Raw genomic sequence first — 27,812 nt, 5'->3', positions numbered from 1 at the left:
AAACAAATATGCATGAATGTTTTCTGTTTCGCATAGTCTGTATAAGAAATATCCTGCTATCTGCTAAAATAATAAATGGGCCAGAATAGCTATTAAAATAGCTACCAGTCCTCAGTCACACTTGCCAATCAAGGACAACATGAGGCCCTGGATTGGTGGGAAAAGGCAGAGGGAAGGGGAAGGTACAAGGCACCAAGGTCAAAGCAATTAATAATTGGGAACCTGCAACATTTGCTGAAAATTCACTTACCCTTGCAATCAAACATGGGTTCACCATCCCCAGAGTGATCCTGAATGCATGGCTCTTCCCTCCTCTAACCTGGAGTGCAGGCTTCTTTCCTGCCACCTTCTCCCGCTCTTCTATCTGTCCCTTAATCCCTGGTATTCCCTAGAATCCCTTCCCTGGTTCATTGTAATACTCTTTCTCGTTGTTTTCCCCAGGGTCCCAGGCCCTCACGTACCTCCAAATTCCAAATTCCAAATTCCATCTTTAGGCCTGACTTCACACTCCTCTCCCACCTGGTTCCTCACCCAAGCTTTGGGTTTGGATATTTGGTAGGCAGTGAAATCTCTCCACTTAGCTAAACCCAGGCTATGAAAGCACAGTACATTCAAAGCCGAACTCCTCCTCATCCCTGCTGAACCCGATGCCCCTTCTCTGGTCCTGATCACAATTAATGGCATTTGCATTTGCACTGCTGTCTTGATCCTTCCCTCTCCCTCATTCTCTCCCCAACCCGCATACCCAATCAGTATCCAAACATCAGCCAATTTTACTTTCTAAATACATTCCATTCGCTCTGCCAACACTACCCTGCCTCAGTTGCCTCTAGCCTGGGTCACTGCAACAGCTTCCAGGTTTGCTTTTAGTTTTTCTTCCATTAATTAACTCAATTCTCTATAATGTAGCCAAAGGAAAATGCAAATCCAATGATTTTCTACTCTTCTGTTTAAAACCTTTCAATACATCAGAATAAATAAAATCTAAACTTCTTTTTTTTTTTTTTTTTTTTTTTTTGAGAGAGGGTCTTGCTCTATTGCCTAGGCTAGTGTGCAGTGGCATGATCATGGCTCATTGCAGCCTTGAACTCCTGGGCTCAAGCAATTATCTCACCTCAGTCCCCTGAGTAACTGGGACTACACATGTACACTACCACATCTGGCTAATTTTTGAATTTTTTGGAGAGATGGGGGTCTCACTATGTGGCCCAGAATGGCAAACTTTTTAACATGGTATATAAGACATTCTATGACCTGATCTCTCTAATAACTCTCTTCCTTATATTTTATATTCCAGAAATAACATAATCACCTGCATTTTCCTGAATGCTTCATGTCACACTACATCACACCTTTGTGCAACAGGTTTGCCCAGTATAGTATTCTCTTCTCACACTGTTTCACCAGACTAATTTATTAATCCACAGGATGAAGATTCAGAATTAGCTCTTCGAAAAGGCTTCCCTTGGCCAGAGACGGTGGCTCATGCCTGTAATCCCAACACTTCAGGAAGCTGAGATGGGAGGATCACTTGAGATCACTGGCCAACATGGTAAAACCCCGTGTCTACTAAAAATATAAAAATTAGGCCGGGCGCGGTGGCTCAAGCCTGTAATCCCAGCACTTTGGGAGGCCGAGACGGGCGGATCACGAGGTCAGGAGATCGAGACCATCCTGGCTAACACGGTGAAACCCCGTCTCTACTTAAAAAAAATACAAAAAACTAGCCGGGCGAGGTGGTGGACGCCTGTAGTCCCAGCTACTCGGGAGGCTGAGGCAGGAGAATGGCGTGAACCTGGGGGGCGGAGCTTGCAGTGAGCCGAGATCAGGCCACTGCACTCCAGCCTGGGTGACAGAGCGAGACTCCATCTCAAAAAAAAAAAAATAAAAATAAAAATAAAAAAATAATAAAAATTAGTCGGGCATGGTGACACATGCCTATAATCCCAGCTACTCGGGAGGCTGAGGCAGGAGAATCGCTTGAGCCCAGGAGGCAGAGACTGCAGTGAACTGAGATTGCGCTACTGCACTCCAGCCTGGACAACAGTGAGACTGTCTCCAAAAAAAAAAAAAAAAGCCTTCCCTGAGCCTCCTAAAATTGAATTAAATACCTCTCCTCTGTGTTCCTATCAATTTGAACACATATCATATTAGATTGAAAATAAGCTGGGTGTAGCAGCTCACGCCTATAATGCTAGCACTTCAGGAGGCTGAGGTAGAAGGATCATTTGAGCCCATCAGTTCAAGACCAGCCTGGGCAACATCGTGAGACCCCCATCTCCACAAAAAATTTAAAAATTAGCCGAGTATGGTGGCATGCATGTGTGGTCCCAGCTATGCAGGAGGCTGAGGCAGAAGGATTGCTTGATCCCAGGAAGTCCAGGCTGCAGTGAACTGTGACCATGCCACTGTACACCAGCCTGGGCTGGAGTGAGACCGTGTCTCCAAAAAAAAAAAAAGAAAATACGTATGTCTACACGCAAGACCGTAAATTCCTCAAGGATTTGCAAAGTACTTAATACGTGGTAGACACTAAATAAATACTGCAAAGGATACACAAATCTGAGCAGACAACTGGAATATATCATGACATCTAGACAAGGGCTGGTTATGACTCAACTAAGATTACTGATCAGTAGGGAACAAGCCTGGACATTTCCATTACAGTTACTCAGATGTAACTGAGTCCCAATTGCTGACCTCTATCCATTAAGAAATGGTCAGGCATGCCTGTATTAACTGTAAGAAATGCTGGAAAACACAATCCAGCTGACTGTGAAAGAAGAGGGAATATGGATTATTAGTGAATTGGATATTGTTCTCTGCCACAATTTTTTTTTCTTTAAGACAGGGTCTCACTCTGTCACTCGGGCTATGTGCAGTGCAGAGGTGTGATCTCAGCTCACTGCAGCCTCAACCTCTTTTTTTTTTTCTTTTTTGAGATTGAGTCTCGCTCTTGTTGCCCAGGCTGGAGTACGGTGGCGTGATCTCGGCTCACCGAAACTTCTGCTTCCCAGGTTCAAGTGATTCTCCTGCCTCAGCCTCCCGAGTAGCTGGGACTACAGGCACATGCTACCACACCCAGCCAGTTGTTTGTATTTTTAGTACAGACCGGGTTTCACCATGTTAGCCAGGATGGTCTCAATCTCCTGACCTTGTGATCCGCCCACCTCGGCCTTCCAAAGTGCTGGGATTACAGGCATGAGCCACTGCGCCCTGCCTACATATTTTTATTTAAACCAGCCACTTTGTTGTAACTGAAATGGGTATACTTATATCACAACTATAAATGGCAAAAATAAACATTTTTATTTTAAAAAGGAGAGAACAAAATAGTAAGTGCCCAGCATGCAAGGAGAAATAAGCACTATAGCTAACACAGGATGGCATCTATGCTGTCTGCTATACATGCGGTTGTAAGAATTAGGTAAGATTACGTCCACATCATCACTATGGAATATAATGTACTAAACAAAACTTTAGCAGTTTGGTAGTTCCTCGAAATGTTAAATGCGAAATTAGCACATGACCCATGCCTAGGTAACTACAAAGAAAATGAAAGAAATGAAAATATGTCTACCTAAAACTATGCATGTGAATGTTCATAGCAATATTAATCATTACAGAAAAAAAGTTGAAACAACTCAAATGTCCATCAGCTGGTGAACGGATGAACAAAATGTGGTATATCCATACAACAGAATATATTCAGCCATAAAAAAATGAGGGTATCATATATGCTAAAACACGAATAAACTTTCCAACATTAGGTTAAGTGAAAGAAGCAAGACACAAAAGGTCACATATTGTATGGTTCCACTTATATCATATATCCAGAATGGATGAATCCATACAGAAACAAAGCCAATTTAGTGGTTGCCAGAGACTTCAGGGAGGAGAGAGTGGGAAGTGACTGCGTAATAGGAATGAGGTTTCCTTTTAGGGTGATAAAAGTGTCTTAGAAATAGACAGAAATGATGGCGACACAATATTGGAAATATACTAAACGCCACTCAATAATACACATTAAAATGGTTAATGATCAATTTTATGTTACATGAATTTTACCTCAATTTATTTTTAAAAAAAGAATGAAATGCTGATACATGTTAAAACATGAAGAATAATTTCAAAAACAGCGTCCTGTGTGAAAAAAGTCAGTCACCAAAGACCACATATTGCATGATTCCATTTATATAAAATGTCCAGAATGGGCAAATCTATAGAGACAGAAAGCAGGTTAGTGGTTGCCTTGGGCTGGGGAAATTGGAGGAAAATGAGAAGCGACTACTAAAGGGTATAGGGCTTCTTCCTTGGGGGTTTCTTTTTGGGGTGATGAAAATACTCAAAGTTGATTGTGGTGATGGCTGCACAATGCTGTGAATATAATAAAAACCAGTGAATTGTACATTTTAAATGGATGAACTACACAGATGTGAATTATATATCAATAAAGATATTCTCAAAAAAAAGTAACATTTCATTACCTGTCTAATAAACAAGTTACTGTTGTCGTGTTAATCTCCTTCACATATCCTCTAGACAAAGCAAACAGTGACCTTTCTTCTCCACTTACAATAACTCTGTCACCTGCCAGTAGATTTGTGACTGGTATGGCACCATGTTTACGTTGGAAATTATGTAAATATTGTCCATCACAAATTGTCTTTACATGTTCGGTTCTAATCAGGTGTCCAATGCAACTGCCACTCTTCTCCCTATGAAAAGACCAAAGAGAAAAAACTTCCGTTTATATTACATACATAAGTATTGTGTCTGCATTTTCCAACAACTTATTTGTTCATCTGACTCCCAAAAAGTATTATTGAGGCTGGGTGTGGTGGCTCATGCCTGTAATCCCAACACTTCGGGAGGATGAGGCAGGTGGATTACCTGAGGTCAGAAGTTCAAGACCAGCCTGGCCAACATGGTGAAACCTCATCTCTACTAAAATAAAAAATACAAAAAATTAGCCAGGTGTGGTGGTGCTCACCTGTAATCCCAGCTACTCAGGAGGCTGAGGCAGGAGAATTACTTGAACCTGGGAGGTGGAAGTTGCAGTGAGCCAAGATTGCGCTGTTGCTCAACAACCTGGGCAACAAGAGCAAAACTACATCTCAAAAAAAGAAACAAAAAAATTAAAAAAACTAATATTGAGCCTGTCATTTTTACATTTTCCACAACCTACAGTAAAAATGTTAGAAATGTTAAGTAAACATTCTATTAGTTTCTGGGTTTTTTGAGACACCCTCCGACCCCTGCCCCGTTCAAGCGATTCTCATGCCTCAGTCTCCTGAGTAGCTGGGATTGCAGGCAGACACCACCATGTCAAGCTAATTTTTTATGTTTTTAGTAGAGACAGGTTTTCACCATGTTGGCCAGGCTGCTTTCGAAACCCTGGCCTCAAGTGACCCACAAGACTCGGCCGCCCAAGTTGCTGGGATTACAAGCCTGAGGTACCATGCTCAGCCCTCTATTAGTTTTTCATTAATTGCTCAACAACAGTCTTGCAAGAAAGTGTTAGGGAGCACCCCACCTTTGTTGCACCCACAGGCTGGGATCTCCAAACACGGTGTTTTATTGGCACTTTGATCCCTGAAGGGTAGATACCCCGACTTCTTGGGCTGATACATATAATACCATTACAGAAAACAAAACATAATAACCTGCTCCCAAATGTAATATAAAAAAAATTATAACCAGGCACAGTGGCTCATGCCTGTAATCTCAGCACTTTGGGAGGCCGAGGTGGGCAGATCACGTGAGGCTGAGAGTTCAACGCCAGTCTGACCAACATGGAGAAGCCCTATCCCTACTAAAAATACAAAATTAGCCAGGCATGGTGGTGGGCACCTGTAATCCCAGCTATTCAGGAGGCTGAGGCAGGAGAATCACTTGAACCCGGGAGGCGGAAGTTGCGGTGAGCTGAGATCACGCCATTGCACTCCAGCCTGGGCAGCAGAGCAAGAATTCGTCCCGCACAAAAAAAAATAATAATAATAATTCATTCTGGAAAGAAAAAAATGAAACTAAAACAACTAAGTTTTACATTAAAAAAATCTTGAGGCTGGGTGCGGTGGCTCACACCCGTAATGTCAGCACTTTGGGAGGCCGAGGTAGGCAGATCACGTGAGGCTGAGAGTTCAACACCAGCCTGACCAACATGGAGAAGCCCCATCCCTACTAAAAATACAAAATTAGCCAGGCGTGGTGGCACATGCCTGTAATCCCAGCTACTTGGGAGGCTGAGGCAGGAGAATCGCTTGAATCTCAGAGGCAGAGGTTGCCATGAGCCGAGACTGTGCCACTGCACTCCAGCCTAGGCGACAGAGTGAGATTCCATCTCAAAAAAAAAAAAAAAATTTGGCTGGGTGCAGTGGCTCACACTTGTAATCCCAGCACTCTGGGAGGCTGAGGTGGGCAGACTGCTTGAGGCCAGGAGTTCGAGACTACCCTGGTCAACATGGCAAAACCCTGTCTCTACTAAAAATACAAAAATTAGTAAGGCATAGTGGCACGTGCCTGTAATCACAGCTTCTTGGGAGGCTGAGGCATGAGAATTACTGGAACCCAGGAGGCAGAGGTTGCAGTCAGCCGAGACACTCCAGCCTGGGTGACAGAGCAAGACTTTTTTATTACTTTTTTTTTGTTTTTTTGAGACAGAGTCTCATTCTGTTGACTAGGCTGGATTGCAGTGGCGCAATCTTGGCTCACCACAAGCTCCGCCTCCCGGGTTCATGGAATTCTCCTGCCTCAGCCTCCAGAGTAGCTGGGACTACAGGCACCCACCACCATGCCCAGTTAATATTTTGTATCTTTAGTAGAGACGGGGTTTCACTGTGTTAGCCAGCATGGTCTCGATCTCCCGACCTCGTGATCCGCCCCCCTCAGTCTCCCAAAGTGCTGGGATTACAGGCGTGAGCCACCGTACCCGGCCCAGAGCAAGACTTTGTCTTAAAAAAAAAAAGTTTTACATACTACAAAAGGCCTGAGATTAAAAAAATAAAAGCAATTAAATTTTACATAAATGTTACATATGTATAGTATACTCACTACACATACGCAGTCTATCCACAATTACATAAACTTTCTCCACTGCAATGTTTCCTTGTGTTAAAGTCTAATATTAGGGAAATGATGATCCAATTATTTCTAAAGTCACATCATTAATATTCATTCTGCAAAGAAAAAATGAAGCTAAAGCAATGAAATTTTACATAAAGAAAAATACTATGCAAAGATAAATTCTAGGCCAGGCATAGTGGCTTATACCTATAGTCTCAACACTTTGGGAGGCCAAGATGGGAGGATCACTTGAGCTCAGGAATTTAAGACTGTACTGGGCAACATAGCAACACCCTGTTTCTACAATAATGTAAAATAAAATAAAACAAAAAAATTAGCCATGGCACAGTGGCTCACAGCTGTAATGCAGTGGACCAGCACTTTGGGTGATCAAGATCACTTGAGGCCAGGAGTTCACGACCAGCCTGGGGCACATAGCAAGACCCCATCTCTAAAAAAAAAAGTTAGCCAAGTTTGGTGGTGCACACCTATGGTCCTAGCTACTCAGGTTGAGACAGGAAGACTGTGAACTTTATCCCAGAAGTTCGAGGCTACAGTGAGCCATGATTGCACCACTATACTCCAGCCAGGGCAGTAGACTGTGACCCTGTGTCTTTAAAAAAAAAAAAAAAAAAATTCTAATTTTACAAGTGACTTATTTTTTTTTAAGTGAATCCCACAAGGACTATGAAATGGACCTTTAGAAAATTTGCATCTGTATCAAAAGTTACTGAAAATATAAACATTTAAAATACAAGTATTTAGGCCAGGCAAGGTGGCTCATGCCTGTAATCCCATCACTTTGGGAGGCCAAGGTGGGTGGATCACTAGGTCAGGACTTCAAGACCAGCCTGGCCAAGATGGTGAAACCCCATCTCTACTAAAACTACAAAAATTAGCCGGGCACAGTGGCAGGCACCTGTAATCCCAGCTACTTGGAGGCTGAGGCAGGAGAATAGCTTGAATCCAGACAGCAGAGGTTGCAACGAGCTGAGATCGTGCCACTGCACTCCAGCCTGGGTGACAGAGTGAGACTCCATCTCAAAAAAGTTAAAAAAAAAATTTTTTTAAAGCAAGTATTTAAAAAATCAAGTTAATGCCACACTAATTTGCATTATACCAATATATACACTATATAACAATTCACTTTAAGATATACTCAAGTTTATAATGTTATCACCAATGAAAAAGTATATACTGAAAACTTTTAACAGGATTTTGAATAATTTTTTTTTTTTTTTTTTGAGTCAAGGTCTGGATCTATCACCCATGCTGGAGTGCACTGGTGCGATCTCAGCTCACTGCAACTTTCACCTCTGGCTCAAGCCATCCTCCCACCTCAGCCTAGGACTACAGGCATGCATGCACCACCACACCCAGCTAATTTTTGTATTTTTTGTAGAGACAGGGTTTTTTTTTTTTTTTTTGAGATGGAGTCTCGCTCTGTCTCCCAGTCTGGAGCGAGGTGGCGTGATCTCAGCTCACTGCAAGCTCCGCCTCCCGGGTTCACACCATTCTCCTGCCTCAGCCTCCAGAGAAGCTGGGACTACAGGTGCCCACCACCATGCCCGGCTAATTTTTTTGTGTTTTTAGTAGAGACGGAGTTTCACCGTGTTCGCCAGGGTGGTCTCGATCTCCTGACCTTGTGATCCGCCCGCCTCGGCCTCCCAAAATGCTGGGATTACAGGCGTGAGCCACCGCGCCCGACGGAGACAGGGTTTTGCCATGTTGCCCAGGCTGGTCTCAAACTCAAAGCTCAAGCAATCCACCTGCTTCAGCATCCCAAAGTGTTGGGATTACAGGCATGACCCACCGCCCCAACAAAAGTAATTTTTTTTTTTTTTTTAAGACAGAGTCTCGCTCTGTCACCCAGGCTGGAGTGCAGTGGTGCAATGTTGGTTCACTGTAACATCCGCCTCTCAGGTTCAAGCAATTCTCCTGCCTCAGCCTCCCAAGTAGCTGGGATTATAGGCGCCTGCCACCACGCCCAGCTAATTTTTTGTTTTTGTTTTTCTGAGACAGTTTTGCTCTTGTTGCCCAGGCTGGAGTGCAATGGCACGATCTTGGTTGACTGCAGCCACCGCCTCCCAGGTTCAAGCAATTCTCCTGCTTCAGCCTCCAGAGTAGCTGGGATTACAGGCACTCGCCCCCACGCCCGGCTAATTTTTGTATTTTTAGTAAAGACGGGGTTTCGCCATGTTGGCCAGGCTGGTCTCAAACTCTTGACCTCAGGTGATCCACCCACCTCGGCCTCCCAAAGAAAAGTAATTTTTAAAACAATATTTCTTGGCTGGGCACGGTGGCTCACGCCTGTAATCCCAGCACTTTGGGAGGCCAATGCGGGCGGATCACGAGGTCAGGAGATCGAGACCATCCTGGCTAACATGGTGAAACCCCATCTCTACTAAAAACACAAAAAATTAGCCAGGCGTGGCAGCGGGTGCCTGTAATCCCAGCTACTTGGGAGACTGAGGCAGGAGAATAGTGTGAACCTGGAGGCGGAGCTTGCAGTGAGCTGAGATCGCGCCACTGCACTCCAGCCTGGGCAACTGAGCAATACTCTGTCTCAAAAAAAAAAAAAAAAAAAAAAAACAACATTTCTTGAGGCATATCTAGCCTACTGAAACTTTATTAGTAACTAGCAATCATTGTAGCACATAGGATACACAGGAATGGTGCTCTTCTTAGCAACAACTAAGAGCTATCTGCAGTTGTCATGAATAAATGAAATCACTTATCTATAACATGCTACATAACCTGTATTTGTCATAAATTCCAAATGCCACCTCACTAACTAATCCAAACTACTGAAATCTTACTGTAGTAAATGGACTACTTACATTTCCGAAGCAGGCATTAGCCAGATATTTTGGTGATTCTTTTTATTATCCTTTGATTGTGACTCCAGGGTTAACATTAGACACCAAAGGCTGAAATATTCTAAGTGTGTTTGCTTCAGATGCTGGGTTTCTTCTTCTATTTTGGGCAGCATCACAATTGGGACTGAACTACCATCCATCTGTTGTTCAACTGCTCTAAATATAAAGTTCCAAGTTAGAGATGCTTATAAACCATTTCCCTGGCTGGGCATGAAGTGAGATAATTCCAAAATAAGAACACATATATGATCATCATAACTCATAACCACAGCCCCTAATTTTCCTTAAAAGTCATTTCAACATTTTATAAGCCATATGGCTTTTTATAAAACAAATGTGTAAGAAACTCAATACTGCATTATTTTGCCTTCAGTGACTATCCCCCAAACAACTCAGGTTGGGTATACTCTAATCTTCATTCCCATATGCAACAAGTTTTGGCTTTTAATACAACTTCATTTCTCAAAAATCACAATCTGTACACCCAGCTCAGTGACGTAGGTACACATAAAAACATGGAGAATCATTTGGATTTTGCTTAACACCAGATTAAAATATTTTCTATAGAAACAAACATGCTATAGGACAGCATACAAAACACTGACAATAAACATAAGATTTCAAAGAAATGTGCCCAGACTTCCTACGGTTCACAGTCCTCTGCCATTAAGAGATCCCTTGAAAAAACACCTTAAAGAGTGTTTATGTAAGGCCGAGCACAGAGGCTCACGCCTGTAATTCTGGCATTTTGGGAGGCCGAAGTGGGCAGATTGACGGAGCTCAGGAGTTCGAGACCAACCTGGGCAACATAGTGAAAGTCCGTCTCTATTAAAATACAAAAAATTAGCCAGGAGTGGTGGTGGACACCTGTAGTCCCAGCTACTCGGGAGCCTGAAGCAGGAGAATTGCTTGAACCCAGGAGGAAGAGGCTGCAGTGAGCCAAGATTGCACCACTGCACTTCAGCCCAGGCAACAGAGTGAGACTCTGTCACAAAAAAAAAAAAAAAAAAAAAAAGTATTTCTGTGAACTTCAGCCTAGCACAGTGGCTCAAGCCTAAAATCCCAGCACTTTGGGAGGCCAAGGCAGATCACTTGAGGTCAGGAGTTCAAGACCAGCCTGGCCAACATGGTGAAACCCTATCTCTATTAAAAATACAAAAAATTAGCTGGGCGTAGTGGCTCATGCCTGTAATCCCAGCACTTCAGGAGGCTGAGATGGGTGGATCACCTGAGGTCAGGAGTTCGAGACCAGCCTGACCAACATGATGAAACCTCTTCTCCACTAAAAATACAAAATTAGCCAGGAATGGTAGCGCATGCCTGTAATCCCAGCTACGCAGGAGGCTGAGGCAGGAGAATTGCTTGAACCGGAGAGGCAGAGGTTGTGGTGAGCCGAGATAGCACCATTGCACTGCAGCATGGGCAACAAGAGCAAAACTCCGTCTCAAAAAAAAAAAAAAAAAAGTACTGTGGTTTTTTTTTCCCCCCTATTATCTTAATTTTAGAAATAATACACACAAAGGAAAATATAAAGGAAAAATAACGAAAATGATGTTACCAATGCTGGACTGGCCACCAATTTTAAATATATTTAGTTGAGTTCATACTCAACTAGAAATAATGCCTTTGGTAGACAATACTTACCTGCTATAAAGAGCACAGTTGCCCATTTGTGAACAATATTTACAAGTTTTCTCTTCCTCAATTATTTGTGGCAAAGAAGCAAGCTGTGTCTTCTGTCTAGTAGCAGATTTGCTAATACGGTGAAACAATGAGAATGCCATCTGGTTTCTTAGCTTTAATAATTCTATGAAAAAAAGGTTAATGTCTTTTTAAGAATTAAATAAAGTTTATTATGTATTTTTCACTACATATGTAAAACTTTCAGATTTAAAAACATTTCAGGGCCGGGCGCAGTGGATTACGCCTGCAATCTCAACACTTTGGGAGGCCGAGGAGGGCGGATCACCAGAGGTCAAGGGTTCGAGACCAGCCTAACTAACATGGTGAAACTCTGTCTCTGCTAAAAATACACAATTAGCCGGGACTGGTGGCGAATGACTGTGTTACAGCTAATCAGGAGGCTGAGGCAGGAGAATCACCTGAACCCGGGAGGCAGAGGTTGCGGTGAGCTGAGATCACACCGTTGCACTCCAGCCTGGGTAACAAGAGCAAAACTCGGTCTCAAAAAAATAAATAAAAATAAAAACATTTTAAAAAGGAGAAAACAGTATTCATATTTCCCACTATACTAGAATAACAACATGTTGGTACATTTCCTTTAAGTTTCTGTTCACTTTATAAGTTCTTTAAACTATGTATTTCATAACTAGTAAGCATCGTGAAGTTGGTATTAGCTGAATGCTGAGGATAAATACAGCTATCTAGAATATCTTTCTTTAATATAAAATAGAAAGTTTGAAATAAAGTTTTGCATAATAAAATTTTAAAAGATTAATAATGTTTTCAACTATGGAGTATATTATTAAACTTATTTTTTAAAAATACCACAATTAGCCAGGTACAGTGGCTCATGCCTATAATCCCGGCACTTTCGGAGACCAAGGCGGGCAGATCACTTGAGGCCAAGAGTTCAAGACCAGCCTGGCCAACATGGCGAAACCCCATCTCTACTAAAAGTATAATTAGCCAGGCATGGTGGCACATGCCTGTAATCCCAGCTATTCAAGAGACTGAGGCAGGAGAATTGCTTCAACCCAGAAGGTGGAGGTTGCAGTGAGAAAAGATTGTGCCACTTCACTCCAGCCTGGGCAACAGAGTGAGACTCTATCTCAAAAGACAAAAACAAAAATACACACATACAAAACAACAACAAAAAACCCACAGCTACAAATTATAACCTAGTAAGTACTGTGAGTAGATTGTCAGGTATAAATATGTATCACCAGAAGCTGAAGTAGGGGATGGGCAAAGAAGTACAACTAAAAGAAAACAGCTCAACCTCTTTTATCTAGATGGTTGGCAGGCACAGGGTACATCTGACCAGTCTTGAGGTAGAGAAGCAAGCCAGCCTCTGGATCAGCTCTTCTCTCTTGGCTTAGGAGAGTGTACAGAACAACCTGTGCAAACATTGACATTTGCTCAAACAAAACTGTAACTTCTTGTATTTCCCTACATTGTCTTGCAACCAACACATAATTTTAAAGTCAAAAGATCAATAAAGCTATTTCTATTTAAAAAGTAACATGAGCCAAACTGGTAAAGATAACACGACAAATTTGATGTCAAACATTTAATCTAGGCCAGGCATGGTGGCTCAGGCCTGCAATCCCAACACTTCAGGAGGCCAAGGCAGGAGGATCACTTGAGCCCAGGAGTTTGAGACCAGCCTGGGCAATACAGTGAGACCAACTGATGGTCATTATGTTAAGTAAAAAAAGCCAGACACAGAAAACTTCGTATGTTCTCATTTACTTGTGGGAGCAAAACATTAAAACAATTGAATTCATGGAGACAGATAGTAGAAGGTTGGTTACCAGAGGCTGGGAATGATAGTGAGGGTGGTCAGGGGGAGAAGTGGGGGTGGTTAATGGGTACCAAAAAAAAAAAAAAAAGAGTAATGAATAAGACTTAGTATTTGCTAGCGCAACAGAGTGACTATAGTCAAAAATAATTTAACTGTGCATTTTTAAATCACTAAAGGAGTATAACTGGGTTATTTGTAACACAAATAATAAATGTTTGAGGTGATGGATACCCCATTTACCATTATATGATTATTACGTATTGCATGCCTGTATTAAAATATTTCATGTAATCCATGAATGTATACACCTACTAAGTGCCAACAAAAATTTAAAAGCATAAAAACAAAAACATAGTGAGACCCCCATTTCTACAAAAAGAGATGTATGTAGAAAAATTTAAAAATTAGCCAGGTACGGCTGGGCGTGGTGGTTCATAACTAAACTCTCAGCACTTTGGAAGGCTGAGGCGGGCAGATTACTTGAGGTCAGGAGTTTGAGACCAGCCTGGCCAACATAGTGAAACCCTGTCTCTACTAAAAATACAAAAATTAGCCAGGTATGATGGCACATGCTTGTAATCTAGTTACTTGAGAGGCTAAGGCAGGAGAATTGCTTGAACCCGGGAGGCGGAGATTGTAGTGAGTCGAGATCACACCACTGCACTCCAGCCTGGGGGACAGAAGGAGACTACATCTCAAAAAAAAAAAAAAGTTAGCCGGGCATGGTGATGTGCGTCCATAGTCCCAGCTACTCAGGAGGCTGAGGTGGGAGGATTGATTGACCCTGAGAAGTAAAGGCTGCAGTGAGCCGAGATCGTGCCACTGCATTCCAGCCTGAGTAACAGAAGGATATTGTCTTAAAAAAAAATAAAAATTTAATTTACACAAAACAAACATAGTTCTGCTTCTCAGTTTTACTTGGACAACCAAGAATCCTATAGAGAATTTTCTTAGAAAGCAAATATTTAGATATCCAATAAATTGAAGAAGGAAATTAATCAAACTATGATTTACATTTTGAAGTTAACAGTCTGTAGACACTATTTTCTCCATTTAAAATAAATGAACCAAAACAAAAATGACTATCATTTACATGATAGCTACTATGACAAGTAATACTAACTCTACAGAGTTTGTTTCTCCAGAGTATGAAATGTCATTAACCACCTTAGGTTTCATGAAATTCTTGGGAGAAACCATCTAAGACAAGTTAAAAATAGTCCTTTTAGCTCATGTAACAGCTTTAGCTACAAGTCAACATAGCAAGACCCCATCTGAAAAAAAAAAACTTTCTTAAACCTTTTCTTATTATCAAAATTAAAAAGTCAAATCTTTTAAGCAGGGAACCTTGGTTTTTTCCTTATACCCAACATAATAATGAACTATCATAATTAATTTTTCAATGTCTTGTCTCTTGCATAATAAATATGCAATATAAATTCCAATTTTTTAAGCCTTGTTCTAGCAAATTTCCTCATTTTTTTAATACAAGAATTACTACTTTATTATTAAAATTTTCTTGCACTTCTTGCAAAAATAAAATCTCCAACTGAACAAAATTAAATACAGTAATATTCTTTACCTTGAAGCAATGGCGAATTAGAGCAACAATCTCAATGGAAAAAAGTCTTGGAATCTAGATCACTTAAGATATTGAAATGCTTTTATTTTTTTTTTTTTTTGAGATGGAGTCTGGCTCTGTCACCCAGGCTGGAGTGCAGTGGCGCGATCTCAGCTCACTACCACCTCTGCCTCCCTGGTTTGAGCAATTCTCAGCCCCCCAAGTAGCTGGGACCACAGGCACATGTCACCACACCCAGCTAATTTTTTTTTTTTTTTTTTTTAGTAGAGATGGGGTTTCACCATGTTGGTGAGGTTGGTCTCAAACTCCTGACCTCAAGTGATCTACCCACCTCGACCTTCCAAAGTGCTGGGATTACAGGCGTGAGCCACTGTGCCAGTCTAAAATGCTTTTATATTTAGCTCCTGTTTAGCATTATAAAGTGATTTCATTTTTTTTTTTTTTTTTTTTTTTTTTTTTTTTTTNATGGATCAATATCTTCATCTTTTTTCAGGCATGACTTTCCTCCCTTCATTTCACTGTCTCTCCAGCAGTTTTTCCAGGACCATTTTCTTTTTTTTTGAGACGGAGTCTCGCTCTGTCGCCCAGGCTGGAGTGCAGTGGCGCGATCTCAGCTCACTGCAAGCTCCGCCTCCCGGGTTCACGCCATTCTCCTGCCTCAGCCTCCCGAGTAGCTGGGACTACAGGCGCCCGCCAACTCGCCCGGCTAGTTTTTTGTATTTTTTAGTAGAGACGGGGTCTCACTGTGTTAGCCAGGATGGTCTCGATCTCCTGACCTCGTGATCCGCCCGTCTCGGCCTCCCAAAGTGCTGGGATTACAGGCTTGAGCCACCGCGCCCGGCCAAAGTGATTTCATTTAAACTTGTGATTTTAAAAATCAATTTAAAAATTTCAGTCTCATATACACAAAACACATTCCTTCTGATCTTTGACTTCAAAAACAGCCTTTCTTCTATTGGCATAATTTTCCTTTCTCAAGAGGGTTGTAATTTAGCCAAGTATTTAAGTTTGTAATTTCAGTTATTTCTGTATTATCAAAGTAAAAATTTCAAGTCTTTAAAAAGGGGAAATATTTTTTCTTCCACTTCCAACACCTACACAAAATCTAATAATAGGTGAAACAAAGTTACCCTACTTTTCATTCCCAAATGTAAAGTTCTTGTGAAAACCTTCAGTATTTGGTACACAATTAATAGCAAAAGGCTGGGTGCAGTGGCTCATGCCTGTAATTCCAGAACTTTGGGAGGCCGAGGTGGGAGTATCATGTGAGGTCACGAGTTCGAGACCAGGCTGGGCAACAGGGCAAAACTCAATTTCTACAAAAAATACAAAAATTAGTCAGGCATAAGGCCGGCACGGTGGCGCATGCCTGTAATCCCAGCACTTTGGGAGGTTGAGGAAGGCAGATCACGAGGTCAGGAGTTCGAGACCAGCCTGGCCAACATAGTGAAACCCGTCTCTACTAAAAATACAAAAAATTAGCTGGACATGGTAGCAGGGGACTGTAATCCCAGCTACTCAGGAGGCTGAGGCAGGAGAATCGCTTGAACCGGGGAGGCAGAGGTTGCAATGAGCTGAGATCGCGCCACTGCACTCCAGCCTGGGCAACAGTGTGAGACTCAGTCTCAAAAAAAAAAATTAGGCGTAGTGGTGTGCACCTCTAGTCCCAGCTACTTGGGAGGCTGAAGTGGGAAGATGGCTTGAGTCCGGGTGGCGGAGGTTGCAAAGCTAAGATCGAGCCACTGCGCTCCAGCCTAGGTGACAGAACCAAATCTTGTCTCAGAAAAAAAAAAAAAAAAAAGAAAAAGAAGAGAAAGAAAGACTTCTTTTTTTCTTTTTTTGAGACAAAGTCTCCCTCTGTCACCCAGGCTGCCCGGCTGGAGTGCAGTGCCGCAACCTCAGCTCACTGCAACCTCTGCATCCCAGGTGGTTCAAGCAATTCTCCTGCCTCAGCCTCCCAAATAGCTGGGATTACAGGTACCCGCTGCCACACCTGGCTAATTTTTGTATTTTTAGTACAGACAGGGTTTCTCCATTAGCCAGGCTGGTCTCAAACTCCTGACCTCAGGTGATCCGCCCGCCTCGGCCTCCCAAAGTGTTGGGTTACAGTCATGAGCCAACGCGCCCAGCCTGCAAGAAAGATTTAATAGAGAAAGTCTCTTTAATATCTGATTATACAAGTCAGTATTTTGAACCTTATTTTATATATGTTCAAATAATATGCAAAATTGTAAGGGCAATGGAAATTTAAGTTATATTATCAACTCTTGTTTTATTATTTATTCCCTTAGCAAATATTATATCATAAAAATATAATAATGTTACTATCTTTTAGTTTTATCTTTGCTGATTTAAAAGCTTCTATGGGCCAGGCGCGGTGGCTCACGCCTGTAATCCCAACACTTTGGGAGGCCAAGGCAGGCAGATCACATGAGGTCAGGAGTTCAAGACCAGCCTGACCAGCATGGAGAAACCCCATCTCTACTAAAAACACATGATTAGCCAGGTGTGGTGGCCCATGCCTGTAATCCCAGCTACTCGGGAGGCTGAAGCAAGAGAATCGCTGGAACCCAGGAGGTAGAGGTAGTGGAGAGCCGAGATCGTGCCATTGGACTCCAGCCTGGACAACAAGAGTGCAACTCCATCTCAAAATAAATAAATAAATAAAACAAAATAAAAAAACAAAAGCTTCTACAGGCCAGGCTTGGTGGCCCACGCCTGTAATCCTAGCACTTTGGGAGGCCGAGGCAGATGGATTGCCTGAGCTCAGGAGTTTGATACCAGCCTGAGCAATATGGTGAAACCCCATCTCTACTAAAATACAAAAAAATTAGCTGGGCATGGCGGCCTATGCCTGTAGTACCAGCTACTTGGGAGGCTGATGCAGGAGAATCACCTGAACCTAGGAGGTGGAGGTTGCAGTGAGCCAAGATCCGTCACTGCACTCCAGCCTGGGAGACAAAGCAAGACTCCATCTCAAAAATAAAAAATAAAAAAGTTTCTATGAAGACATACTACAGATAGCCAAAGCAGAGATCGGCAGAGGGGATAACGATAATCAGAAAATAAAACACAACTTAGTGTTAACTGATTTGTTAAATCACTATAATTAATGTAAATTAAAAATAATTTTGAAGGACAACAGAAAATTGTTTATCAAGGAGAAATATAATTTTTTTTTTCTTTTTGAGACGGAGTCTTGCTCTGTCACCCAGGCAGGAGTGCAGTGGCACAATCTCGGCTCACTGCAAGCTCCGCCTCCCGGGTTCACGCCATTCTCCTGCCTCAGCGTCCCGAGTAGCTGGGACTACAGGCGCCTGCCACCACACTCGGCTAATTTTTTTGGATTTTTAGTAGAGACGGGGTTTCACTGTGTTAGCCAAGATGGTCTCGATCTCTTGACCTCATGATCCACTCGGCCTCCCAAAGTGCTGGGAATCACAGGCGTGAGCCACTGCACTCGGCCAATTTTTGTTTTGTTTTGTTTTTATGAGACAGAGTCTCGCTCTGTCGCCCGGGCTAGAGTGCAGTGGCACGATCTCAGCTCACTGTAACCTCCACCTCCCGGGTTCAAGCGATTCTCCTGCCTCCATCTCCCAAGGAGCTGGGACTACAGGCGTGTGCCACTACCCCAGCTCATTTTTGTAGTTTTAGTAGAGAAGAGGTTTCACCATATTGGTTGGCCAGGATGGTCTCGACCTCTTGACCTTGTGATCCTCCCGCCTCGGCCTCCCAAAGTGCTGGGATTACAGGCGTGAGCCACCGTAATTTTTTAAATAATTTTTTTTTTTTGAGACGGATTCTCACTCTGTCGCCTACGCTGGAATGCAGAGGTATGATCTCGGCTCACTGCAACCCCCGCCTCCTGGGTTCAAGTGATCCTCCTACCTCAGCCTACAGAGTAGCTGGGACTACAAGCATGAGTCACCATGCCTGGCTAATTTTTGTATTTTATAATAGAGAAGGGGTTTCACCATGGAGGCCAGGCTGGTCTCCAACTCTTGACCTAGTGATCCACCCGCCTCGGCCTCCCAAAGTGCTGGGATTACAGGCGTGAGCCACCGCACCCGGCTAAATAACTTTTTTTTAAAGATGGACTCTCACTCTGTCACCCAGGCTGGAGTAAAGTGGTGCAACCTTGGCTCACTGCAACCTCTGCCTCCTGGATTTAAGTGATTCTCCTGCCTCAGCCTTGGGGATTACAGGCACACACCACCACGCCCAGCTAGTTTTTGTATTTTCAGTAGAGAGAGGGTTTCACCATGTTGGCCACGCTGGTCTTAAACTCCTGACCTCAAGTGATGTGCCCGCCTCAGCCTCCCAAAGTGCTGGGATTACAGAGGTGAGCCACCATGCCTGGCCTAAAATAATTTTTAAAACTTGAATTTAACATAATGGTAAGACAGATCTCTGTATTTCATCTCAGATAAAAATCAATATAAAATCACATAAAGGTTGGAAATAAAAGAATAAATTTACATCAACTTTTCTTTCTTTTTTTTTTTTTTTTGAGACAGAGTTTCACTCCTGTTGCCCAGGCTAGAGTGCAATGGCACGATCTCAGCTTACCGCAACCTCCGCCTCCCGAGTTCAAATGATTCTCCTGCCCCAGCCTCCCAAGTAGCTGGGATTACAGGCATGCACCATCACGTCCGGCTAATTTTGTATCGTTTTTTTTCTTTTGAGTCAGGGTCTTGTTCTTTTGCCCAGGCAGAAGTGCTTTGGGGCAATCACGGCTCACTACAGCCTCAAACTTCTGGGATCAAGCTATCCTCTGGCCTCAGACTCCCGAGTAGCTAGGACTACAGGTGTGCACCACAATGCCTGGCTAATTTTTTTGTTTTTTTTTTTTTTTTGTAGAGACGGGGTGTTGCTATGTTGTCCAAGCTGGTATTGAACTCCTGGGCTCAGCTGATCCTCCCAACACCACACCAAGCCAATAATTATTTTTCTTAGGAGCATCTGCTTAGATTCGTTTGGCAGCCTAAATCTGGCAACATTGGCTTACAAATTCAGCTGTTACATTACTTGGCTGATAAACATTTCTACTGTAGCATGTATATATTTATAAAACAAGTTGAGTACCCTAAATGTATATAAATGGAAAAGTACATGAAACTGAAATAAAAATGACCTGAATTGAACCAAAATATACAAAGCAGACTGCATCTTTAAAAGTATAAAACAGACAATGTTCTTATTAACATTTATACCTGACTACGGTGTTCAATAGAATTTGATTCTTTGCCAGTTTTAAGTTCCAGCGGCATTATCTTGTATTTTGTTTTACACCCTCGATGTATTTTCACACCAACTGTAACATCTATTTTGCCTTTCAATCCAAATCTAGGGGACCAAATGCTTTCTTCAATATCCATTGATTTCACGACTTCAATGTTACATGTTGAATTATCCTTACTACTATCACTTGGCCTGAAAAAAAAAAAAAGCACAAAAACACTTAATTAGAACACTTAGCTCATTTCACATCTGCTGGCTCTGACTGTCTATTACACACAGAGAATGTGGGGAGGGAAAGAGTCTACCTACTTTTACAGCAGTGATTTTCAAACTGTGATCCCTTGACCAGTAGCATCAGCATCACCTGAGAACTTGCTATAAAAGTAAATCCTCAAAGACCCACTCCAAACCTACTCAAACACAAACTCTAGGGGTGAGGCCTAGCAATCTGTTTAACCAACCCTCCACAATTCTGATGCATGCTCAAGTTTAAGAACCACTGTCCTACAGGTTCTGCTCATGGAATTTAGTCTTTCTCAGTATTTATCATCTGTTCCTTTCAGTCATTCCTACTATAATCTTCTTAACTCAGGCCCTTATTTTCTCAGGCCTAGATTACAACCGTCTTGCTACTTTAATTGCTAGAGCCACAATTCCAATCTAAATATTCTGATATATAATTATTATGCAAATTAGTATATAATGGCTTGCATGTGGTTGCACCCTAAAAAATGAGAGATGTATTCCTTCACATAACACTAGATTACACTGATTAAGAATGAGTTGTCTGCTGGGCCTGGTGGCTCATGCCGAGGCAGGCAGATCACTTGAGTTCAGGAGTTCAAGATCAGCCTGGCCAACATGGCGAAACCCTATCACTATTAAAAAAAATACAAGAATTAGCCAGGCAGAGTGGCACATGCCTGTAATCCCAGCTACTCGGGAGGCTAAGGCAGAAGAATCGCTTGAACCCAGGAGGCAGAGGCTGCAGTGAACCAAAATCGTGCCACGGCACTCCAGCACTCCAGCCTGAGTGACAGAGCAAGACTCAGTAGCAAAAAAAAAAAAAAAAAAAAAAAATTGGCTATCTCCATCATCTATGAAGTCTGGGGCTCATTCACCCAACACTTCATCCACACACCCCCAGGTGACAATCTTCAAAGGAGCTCATGGTCACTTCCAAGTGTCCCATTTTCTTTACTTAATAACTAAACGAAACCATGTCTACCACTATCAATATTTAAAGTACTCAATTTTTTTATTATAAAAAGGTTCTGACTTTAATCTCTTAATTGGTAAATAAATCATGAGCACAGGAAGGAGAAAAAAAGGGAATATATAAATGTTGAAGGAATGAGAAGAGGTGGAAATAACTTACAAATCTCCTCTCTTATCTAAGATTTACTCATTTTCAGAGCAGTTACAGTTATTCTGCAGAAGAGATTAGAAGAAAAGAAAGATAAGTGTTACCTCTTATTAATCCTATCTACTGGGAAAATATTTTACACTTTTAGATTCAAAGCCAGCCACATAAAATACTAAATCTAGTGGAAATCTTACATGAAAAAGATGACTTTTCTAGTAATAAAACATTTCCTATCATATCAAAATGAAGATTTTTAAAAATAGAATAATTCTAGTTGTTAGAATAGATGATTTAGTTGATTTTTGTTTAGTTCATATTATTATGGTCAACCCCTATTTCTTTTTTTGGACAGCTGTTTCTTCCTTTTTTTGTTTAATAGAGACAGGCTTTTGCCATGTTGTCCTGGCTGGTCTCAAATTCCTGACCTCAAATGATCCACCTGCTTTGGCCTCCTAGAGTGCTGGATTACAAGCATGAGCCACCACACTTGGCCATGGACAGCAATTTTTTAACAAATGAGAATATTTTCCAAGAAAATGCTGTCTTAAATAATTTTTCTTTCTTTTTTTTTTATTATACTTTAAGTTCTAGGGTACATGTGTACAACATGCAGGTTTGTTACATATATATACATGTGCCATGTTGGTGTGCTGTAGCCATTATACATTAGGTATATCTCCTAATGCTATCCCTCTATCCCTCCCCCTTACCCCCTCCCCATACAATTTTTCATTTAAAAAAACTATTTCAAGATGCTTCAAATATAATCTCATGGAAGATATGCATCCTTCCAGAATCGTTGAACACAATAGTGAAATTCAGAGAAGTCATAATTTATCTAAAATTTCTTTTTTTTTTTTCTGTCTTAGTGAGACAGGGTCTCTCTCTGTCACCCAAGCATGAACAGTGGCATGAACACGGCTCACTGTAGCCTTGACCTCCTGGGCTCAAGCAATCCTTCTGTTTCAGCCTCCCAAGTAGCTGGGATGAGAGGTGTGCACCACCACACCCTGTTAATTATTTTCAAATTTGTAGAGACAGAGTCTACAACAGGCGGGGCAACATGGTGAACTCAACCAATCCTCTTGTCTTGGTCTCCCAAAGTGCTGGAATTACAAGCATGATCCACCGCACTTGGTCTGAAATTTCTTAAATATTTATCTTCTCTCACCGTTATTTGTTCATGGTGTATATTCAGATATGCTTTTATAAATAAGGCAAAACTTATTCTTTATGAAATGTCACATCTATACCTAATAGAATACAGGGAAAAAAAACTTTTAAAGTTGTTACTAAAATTCAATGCCCTGGAAAAAGAAGCAATGTGGCTTTACTATTATTATTATTCTGAGACAGAGTCTCACTCTGTCACCCAGGCTGGAATGCAGCAGCACGAACACAGTTTACTGCAGCTTTGACCTCCTGGGCTCAAGAGATCCTCCCGCCTCACCTTTTCAAGTAGTTGAAACTACAGGCATCAGTTGTTAGGCCCAGTCAATTTTTTTTTTTTTTTTTTTTTGTAGAGCTAAGTTCTCACCATGTTTCCCAGGCTGATCTTGAACTCCTGGTCTCAAGCAATCCTCCTGCTTTGGCCTCCCAAAGTGCTGGGATTACAGTTATGAGCAACCATGCGCGGCCACTATATGTTTATTACCACAGTTTTGTTTTTTTTTTTTTGAGATGGAGTCTCACTCTGTCGCAGAGGCTGAAGTATAGTAGTGCAATTTCGGCTCACTGCAACCTCCACCTCCCCGGTTCAAGCAACTCTCCTGTCTCAGGCTCCCAAGTAGCTGGGATTACAGGCATGCACCACCACGCCTTGCTAATTTTTGTATTTTTTAGTAGAGATAAGGTTTCACCATGTTGGCCAGGGTGGTCTCTAACTCCTGACCTCAAGTGATCTATCCATCTCAGCCTCCCAAAGTGCTGGGATTACAGGCGTAAGCCGCCACACCCAGCCACCACAATTTTTTTAAATGGTAACAAAAATTAATTTCTAAGTACTACTTTAGCTATAGTCTACAAAATTTGGTATGTAACCACCTATTCTAAATGTGTTAATTTCCTTTATGACTGACCTTTTAAAACATTTATCAATATTTCCTTAGTTTACAAACCATGAGAATTTTAGATATCCTTTTGTTATCTAACTTTGAATCAAAGTTATTCTAACTTTGTTACAGTACAGTTGCAGAATATCGTCTCTAAGATACTACTGATCCTTTAAAATTTATTGGTGTTTCCCTTATGGCATAATGCATCATCTATTTCAATAAAAGTTCTGTGTGACTTGAAAAATTATATATACAGTCATCCATTGTATAACAATGATTTCATCAACATAGGATGGTGGTCCCATAAGATTATAATGTAGCTAAAAAATTCCATTGCCTAGTGACATCTAGCTATGGTGGTAATGCAACACACTATCTTTTCTATATTTAGATATGTTTAGATACACAAATACTAACCGTTGTTACAACTGCCTACAGTATTCAGTACAGTAACATGTTGTACAAGTGTGTAGCCTAGAAGCAACTGGCTATACCATATGGCCTAGGTGTGTAGTAGGCTCCACCATCTAGGTTTGCACAAGTACACTCTGACATTCACACAATGATGACATTGCCTAACACCACATTTCTCAAAACATATCCCCATCATTAAGCCAGCATGAGTGCATTGTATATAAAATGTATATAATTTTGTGTTTTGACAAAAAAATGTAGGATTTTATTTCAAAGATTCTTTGCAAGTCAAAGATGAGTCTGAATTCCACCCTCTTTCCCTAGCATCTATGATGCCCTTCTTCCAGGCTGCAAATCCCTTGCTGACCTATCCTAAGCCTCCTTCAACAGATACTATTCTCTCCTTCTTTCCCTTATATGCTGTTACCTCCAAGGGTTCCATGCTGCTTTTGTCACCTACATTTTCTCCACCAGCAAACCCCTTCACTTTTATTATTTTCATCTACCACCAATACACTGAGTTCCTGAGGGCTTTGGTTATCCCTACAACAACAGTACCTGGTATAATCCTTGGCACATATATAGCATTGAATAAATGTTTGCAGAACTTATTAACCCAGAATTCTGAGAATCATGCTTATCATTGTAAAAACAATGGGTTAATTTTAACCAAAAAGAAAAAAACACATTTGGGTTAAGACTCCACCAAAGGAAAACAAACAAACAAACAAACAAGCAAACATGCAGACAGGATGCTAAAACAATTAACAAAAAGTAAAAGAAAAGCTTATGTCCAAAAAAACTACAAAAATAGACATCTACCATAATTTAAAATGTCAAGCAGCTGGGTGCAGTGGCTCACACCTGTAATCCCAGCACTTTGGGAGGCTGAGGTGGGTGGATCGCCTAAGGACAGGAGTTCGAGACCAGCCTGGCCAGCATGGTGAAACCTCGTCTCTACTAAAAATGCCAAAATTAGCCAGGCATGGTGGCAGGCGTCTGTAATCCCAGCTACTCAGGAAGCTGAGGCAAGAGAATCACTTGAACCTGGGAGGCAGAGGATGCAGTGAGCCAAGACTGCGCCACTGCTCTCCAGACTAGGCGACAACGCGCGGCTCCATCTCAAAAAAAAAAAAATTTCAAGCAAATGTAAATGACAAAAAGAAATAAAGGAGGAAGGAAGGCGAAAAAAGGGAGGGAGGAGGAAGGAGGGTAAATGAGGATAAATAATTAGGAGCAGTTGAAATAAAATTAACATTTTTTTTTTTTTTGAAATGGGATCTTGCTCTGTCACCCAGGCTAGAGTGCAGTGGCACGATCTCGGCTCACTGCAACCTCTGCCTCCTGGGTTCCAGCGATTCTCCTGCCTTGGCCTCACGAATATCTGGGATTACAGGTGCCCGCCACCATGCCCAGCTAATTTTTATATTTTTAGTAGAGATGGGGTTTCACCATCTTGACCAGGCTGGTCTCGAACTCCTGACCTCATGATCTGCCCGCCTCGGCCACCCAAAGTGCTGGGATTACAGGCATGAGCCACTGCGCCCGGCCAATAAAATCAACTTTCTTAGTGTCACAGAACATTGATAGAGACCAGAATGACAGAAATATTATAAAGCAAAGCAAGGAACTAGGTGAAGGATGACTACTTGATAAACATAGTTTATCATAGTGAAGCCCAATATCCATCCCCTATGTCAATCTGTTCCAAAGAAATAACAAAGAATGAAAAGAATGAAACATGCGTATATACATACATATATATTTTATATATATATATATATATATATATATATATTTTTTTTTTGAGACGGAGTCTCGCTCTGTCGCCCAGGCTGGAGTGCAGTGGCCGGATCTCAGCTCACTGCAAGCTCCGCCGCCCGAGTTTACGCCATTCTCCTGCCTCAGCCTCCCGAGTAACTGGGGCTACAGGCGCCCGCCACCTCGCCCGGCTAGTTTTTTTGTATTTTTTTAGTAGAGACAGGGTGTCACTGTGTTAACCAGGATGGTCTCAATCTCCTGACCTCGTGATCCGCCCGTCTCGGCCTCCCAAAGTGCTGGGATTACAGGCTTGAGCCACCACGCCCGGCCATTTTTTTTTTTTTTTTGAGACAGAGTTTCATGCTTGTTGCCCGGGCTGGAGTGCAATGGCGTGATCTCCTCGGCTTACTGCAACCTCCACCTCCCGGGTCCCGGTTCAAGCAGTTCTCCTGCCTCAGCCTCCTGAGTAGCTGGGATTACAGGCACATGCCACCACACCCAATTTTTGTATTTTTAGTAGAGACGGGGTTTCACCATGTTGGCCAGGCTGGTCTCGAACTCCTGACCTTGTGATCCGCCTGCCTCAGCCTCCCAAAGTGCTGGGATTATAGGCGTGAGCCACCGCACCCGGCTGTAAATTTATTTTTAAAACACAAGAAAAGCTAAACAATCTACTCACTCTAGCTTTTTTCTAAGTGTAGGAAGCTGGTGAAAAATTTACGACCACTTCAGAAATAAAAAATATGAAAAACAAACTCAGTCAGGCACAGTGGCTCATGCCTGTAATCCCAACATTTTGGGAGGCCGAGGCAGGCGGATCACTTGAGGTCAGAAGTTCGAGACCAGCCTGGCCAACATGGTGAAACCTCGTCTCTACTAAAAATACAAAAATTAGCCAGGCGTGGTGGCTCATGTCTATAGTCCCAGCTACTCAGGAGGCTGTGTCACAAGAATCACTTGAACCCGAGAAGCAGAGGTTGCAGTGAGCCAAGATTGTGCCACTGTACTCCAGCCTGAGTGATAGAGTGAGACTCCATCTCAAAAACAAAACAAAACAAAACAAAAAAAACAAACTCAACTCTAACATCAAGACAAGCCTTTTTCTAAACTACTAAATATTTTAAAAATACATATGAAAATCCCATTAGAGGGCCAGGCAAGGTGGCTCATGCCTGTAACCCTAGCACTTTGGGAGGCCAAGGCAGGAGGATCATTTGAGTCCAGGAGTTCAAGACTAGCCATCCTGGGTGACATGGTGAAACACCATCTCTACAAAAAATATGAAAATTACGAGGCAGTGTAGTGTGCACCTGCAGTCTTGGCTACTCAGAAGACTGAGGTGGAAGGACTGTTTGAACTCAGGAGGAAGCAGAGGTTGCAGTGAGCCTAAATCGCACCACTGCACTCCAGTCTAGGCAACAGAGTGAGACCTTGTCTCAAAAAAAAAAAAGGAGAGAGAAAAAAAAAAAAGTCAATGAGATCAAAGCAGAAACTAGCACACACAACTTACGGAGCTTGCTGTAGTTATACGGCCAAATTATGGCCAAACTGGGATTCACATCCAGGCTCATTAATCCTTCGAACCACAGGGAATAGATCCAGAGAACTACTCCAAATCTTTCTGACTCACAAATCTTAAAGCTTTTCTTTTGTTTCTGAGACAGAGTCTCGCTTTGTTGCCCAGGCTAGAGTGCAGTGGCATGATCTCAGCTCACTGCAACCTCTGTCTCCTGGTTCAAGCGATCCTCCTGCCTCAGCCTCCCAAGTAGCTGGGATTACAGGCACCCACCACCACGCCTGTCTAATTTTCATATTTTTAGTAGAGATGGTGTTCCACCATGTTGGCCAGGCTGGTCTCAAACTCCTGAGCTCAGCTGACACAGCGCCTTGACCTCCAAAAGTGCAGGGATTACAGGCATGAGCCACCATGCCTGGATACCCTTAAAGCAAACTTTTTAGATCA

General features: G+C 42.2%; 1 protein-coding gene across 1 annotated transcript in view; it reads right to left on the bottom strand.

Moving 5' to 3' along the window:
- Positions 1-27,812, bottom strand: part of DNA2 (DNA replication helicase/nuclease 2) — a 62,099-nt gene that overhangs the window by 19,467 nt on the left and 14,820 nt on the right. The window contains exons 6-10 of the mRNA XM_025395920.1: positions 20,227-20,446; positions 12,907-13,024; positions 11,589-11,751; positions 9,906-10,100; positions 4,488-4,718 (exon numbers count right to left, since the gene is read on the bottom strand). Coding sequence (XP_025251705.1) covers positions 4,488-4,718; positions 9,906-10,100; positions 11,589-11,751; positions 12,907-13,024; positions 20,227-20,446 — 927 coding nt within the window. The remainder of the gene's footprint in view (positions 1-4,487; positions 4,719-9,905; positions 10,101-11,588; positions 11,752-12,906; positions 13,025-20,226; positions 20,447-27,812) is intronic.

This window comes from Theropithecus gelada, chromosome 9 (genome assembly GCF_003255815.1).
Source record: "Theropithecus gelada isolate Dixy chromosome 9, Tgel_1.0, whole genome shotgun sequence".
NCBI classification, from domain to species: domain Eukaryota; kingdom Metazoa; phylum Chordata; class Mammalia; order Primates; family Cercopithecidae; genus Theropithecus; species Theropithecus gelada.
Note: the sequence above shows the minus strand (reverse complement) of the source record. Positions and strands in the feature narration are given on the sequence as shown.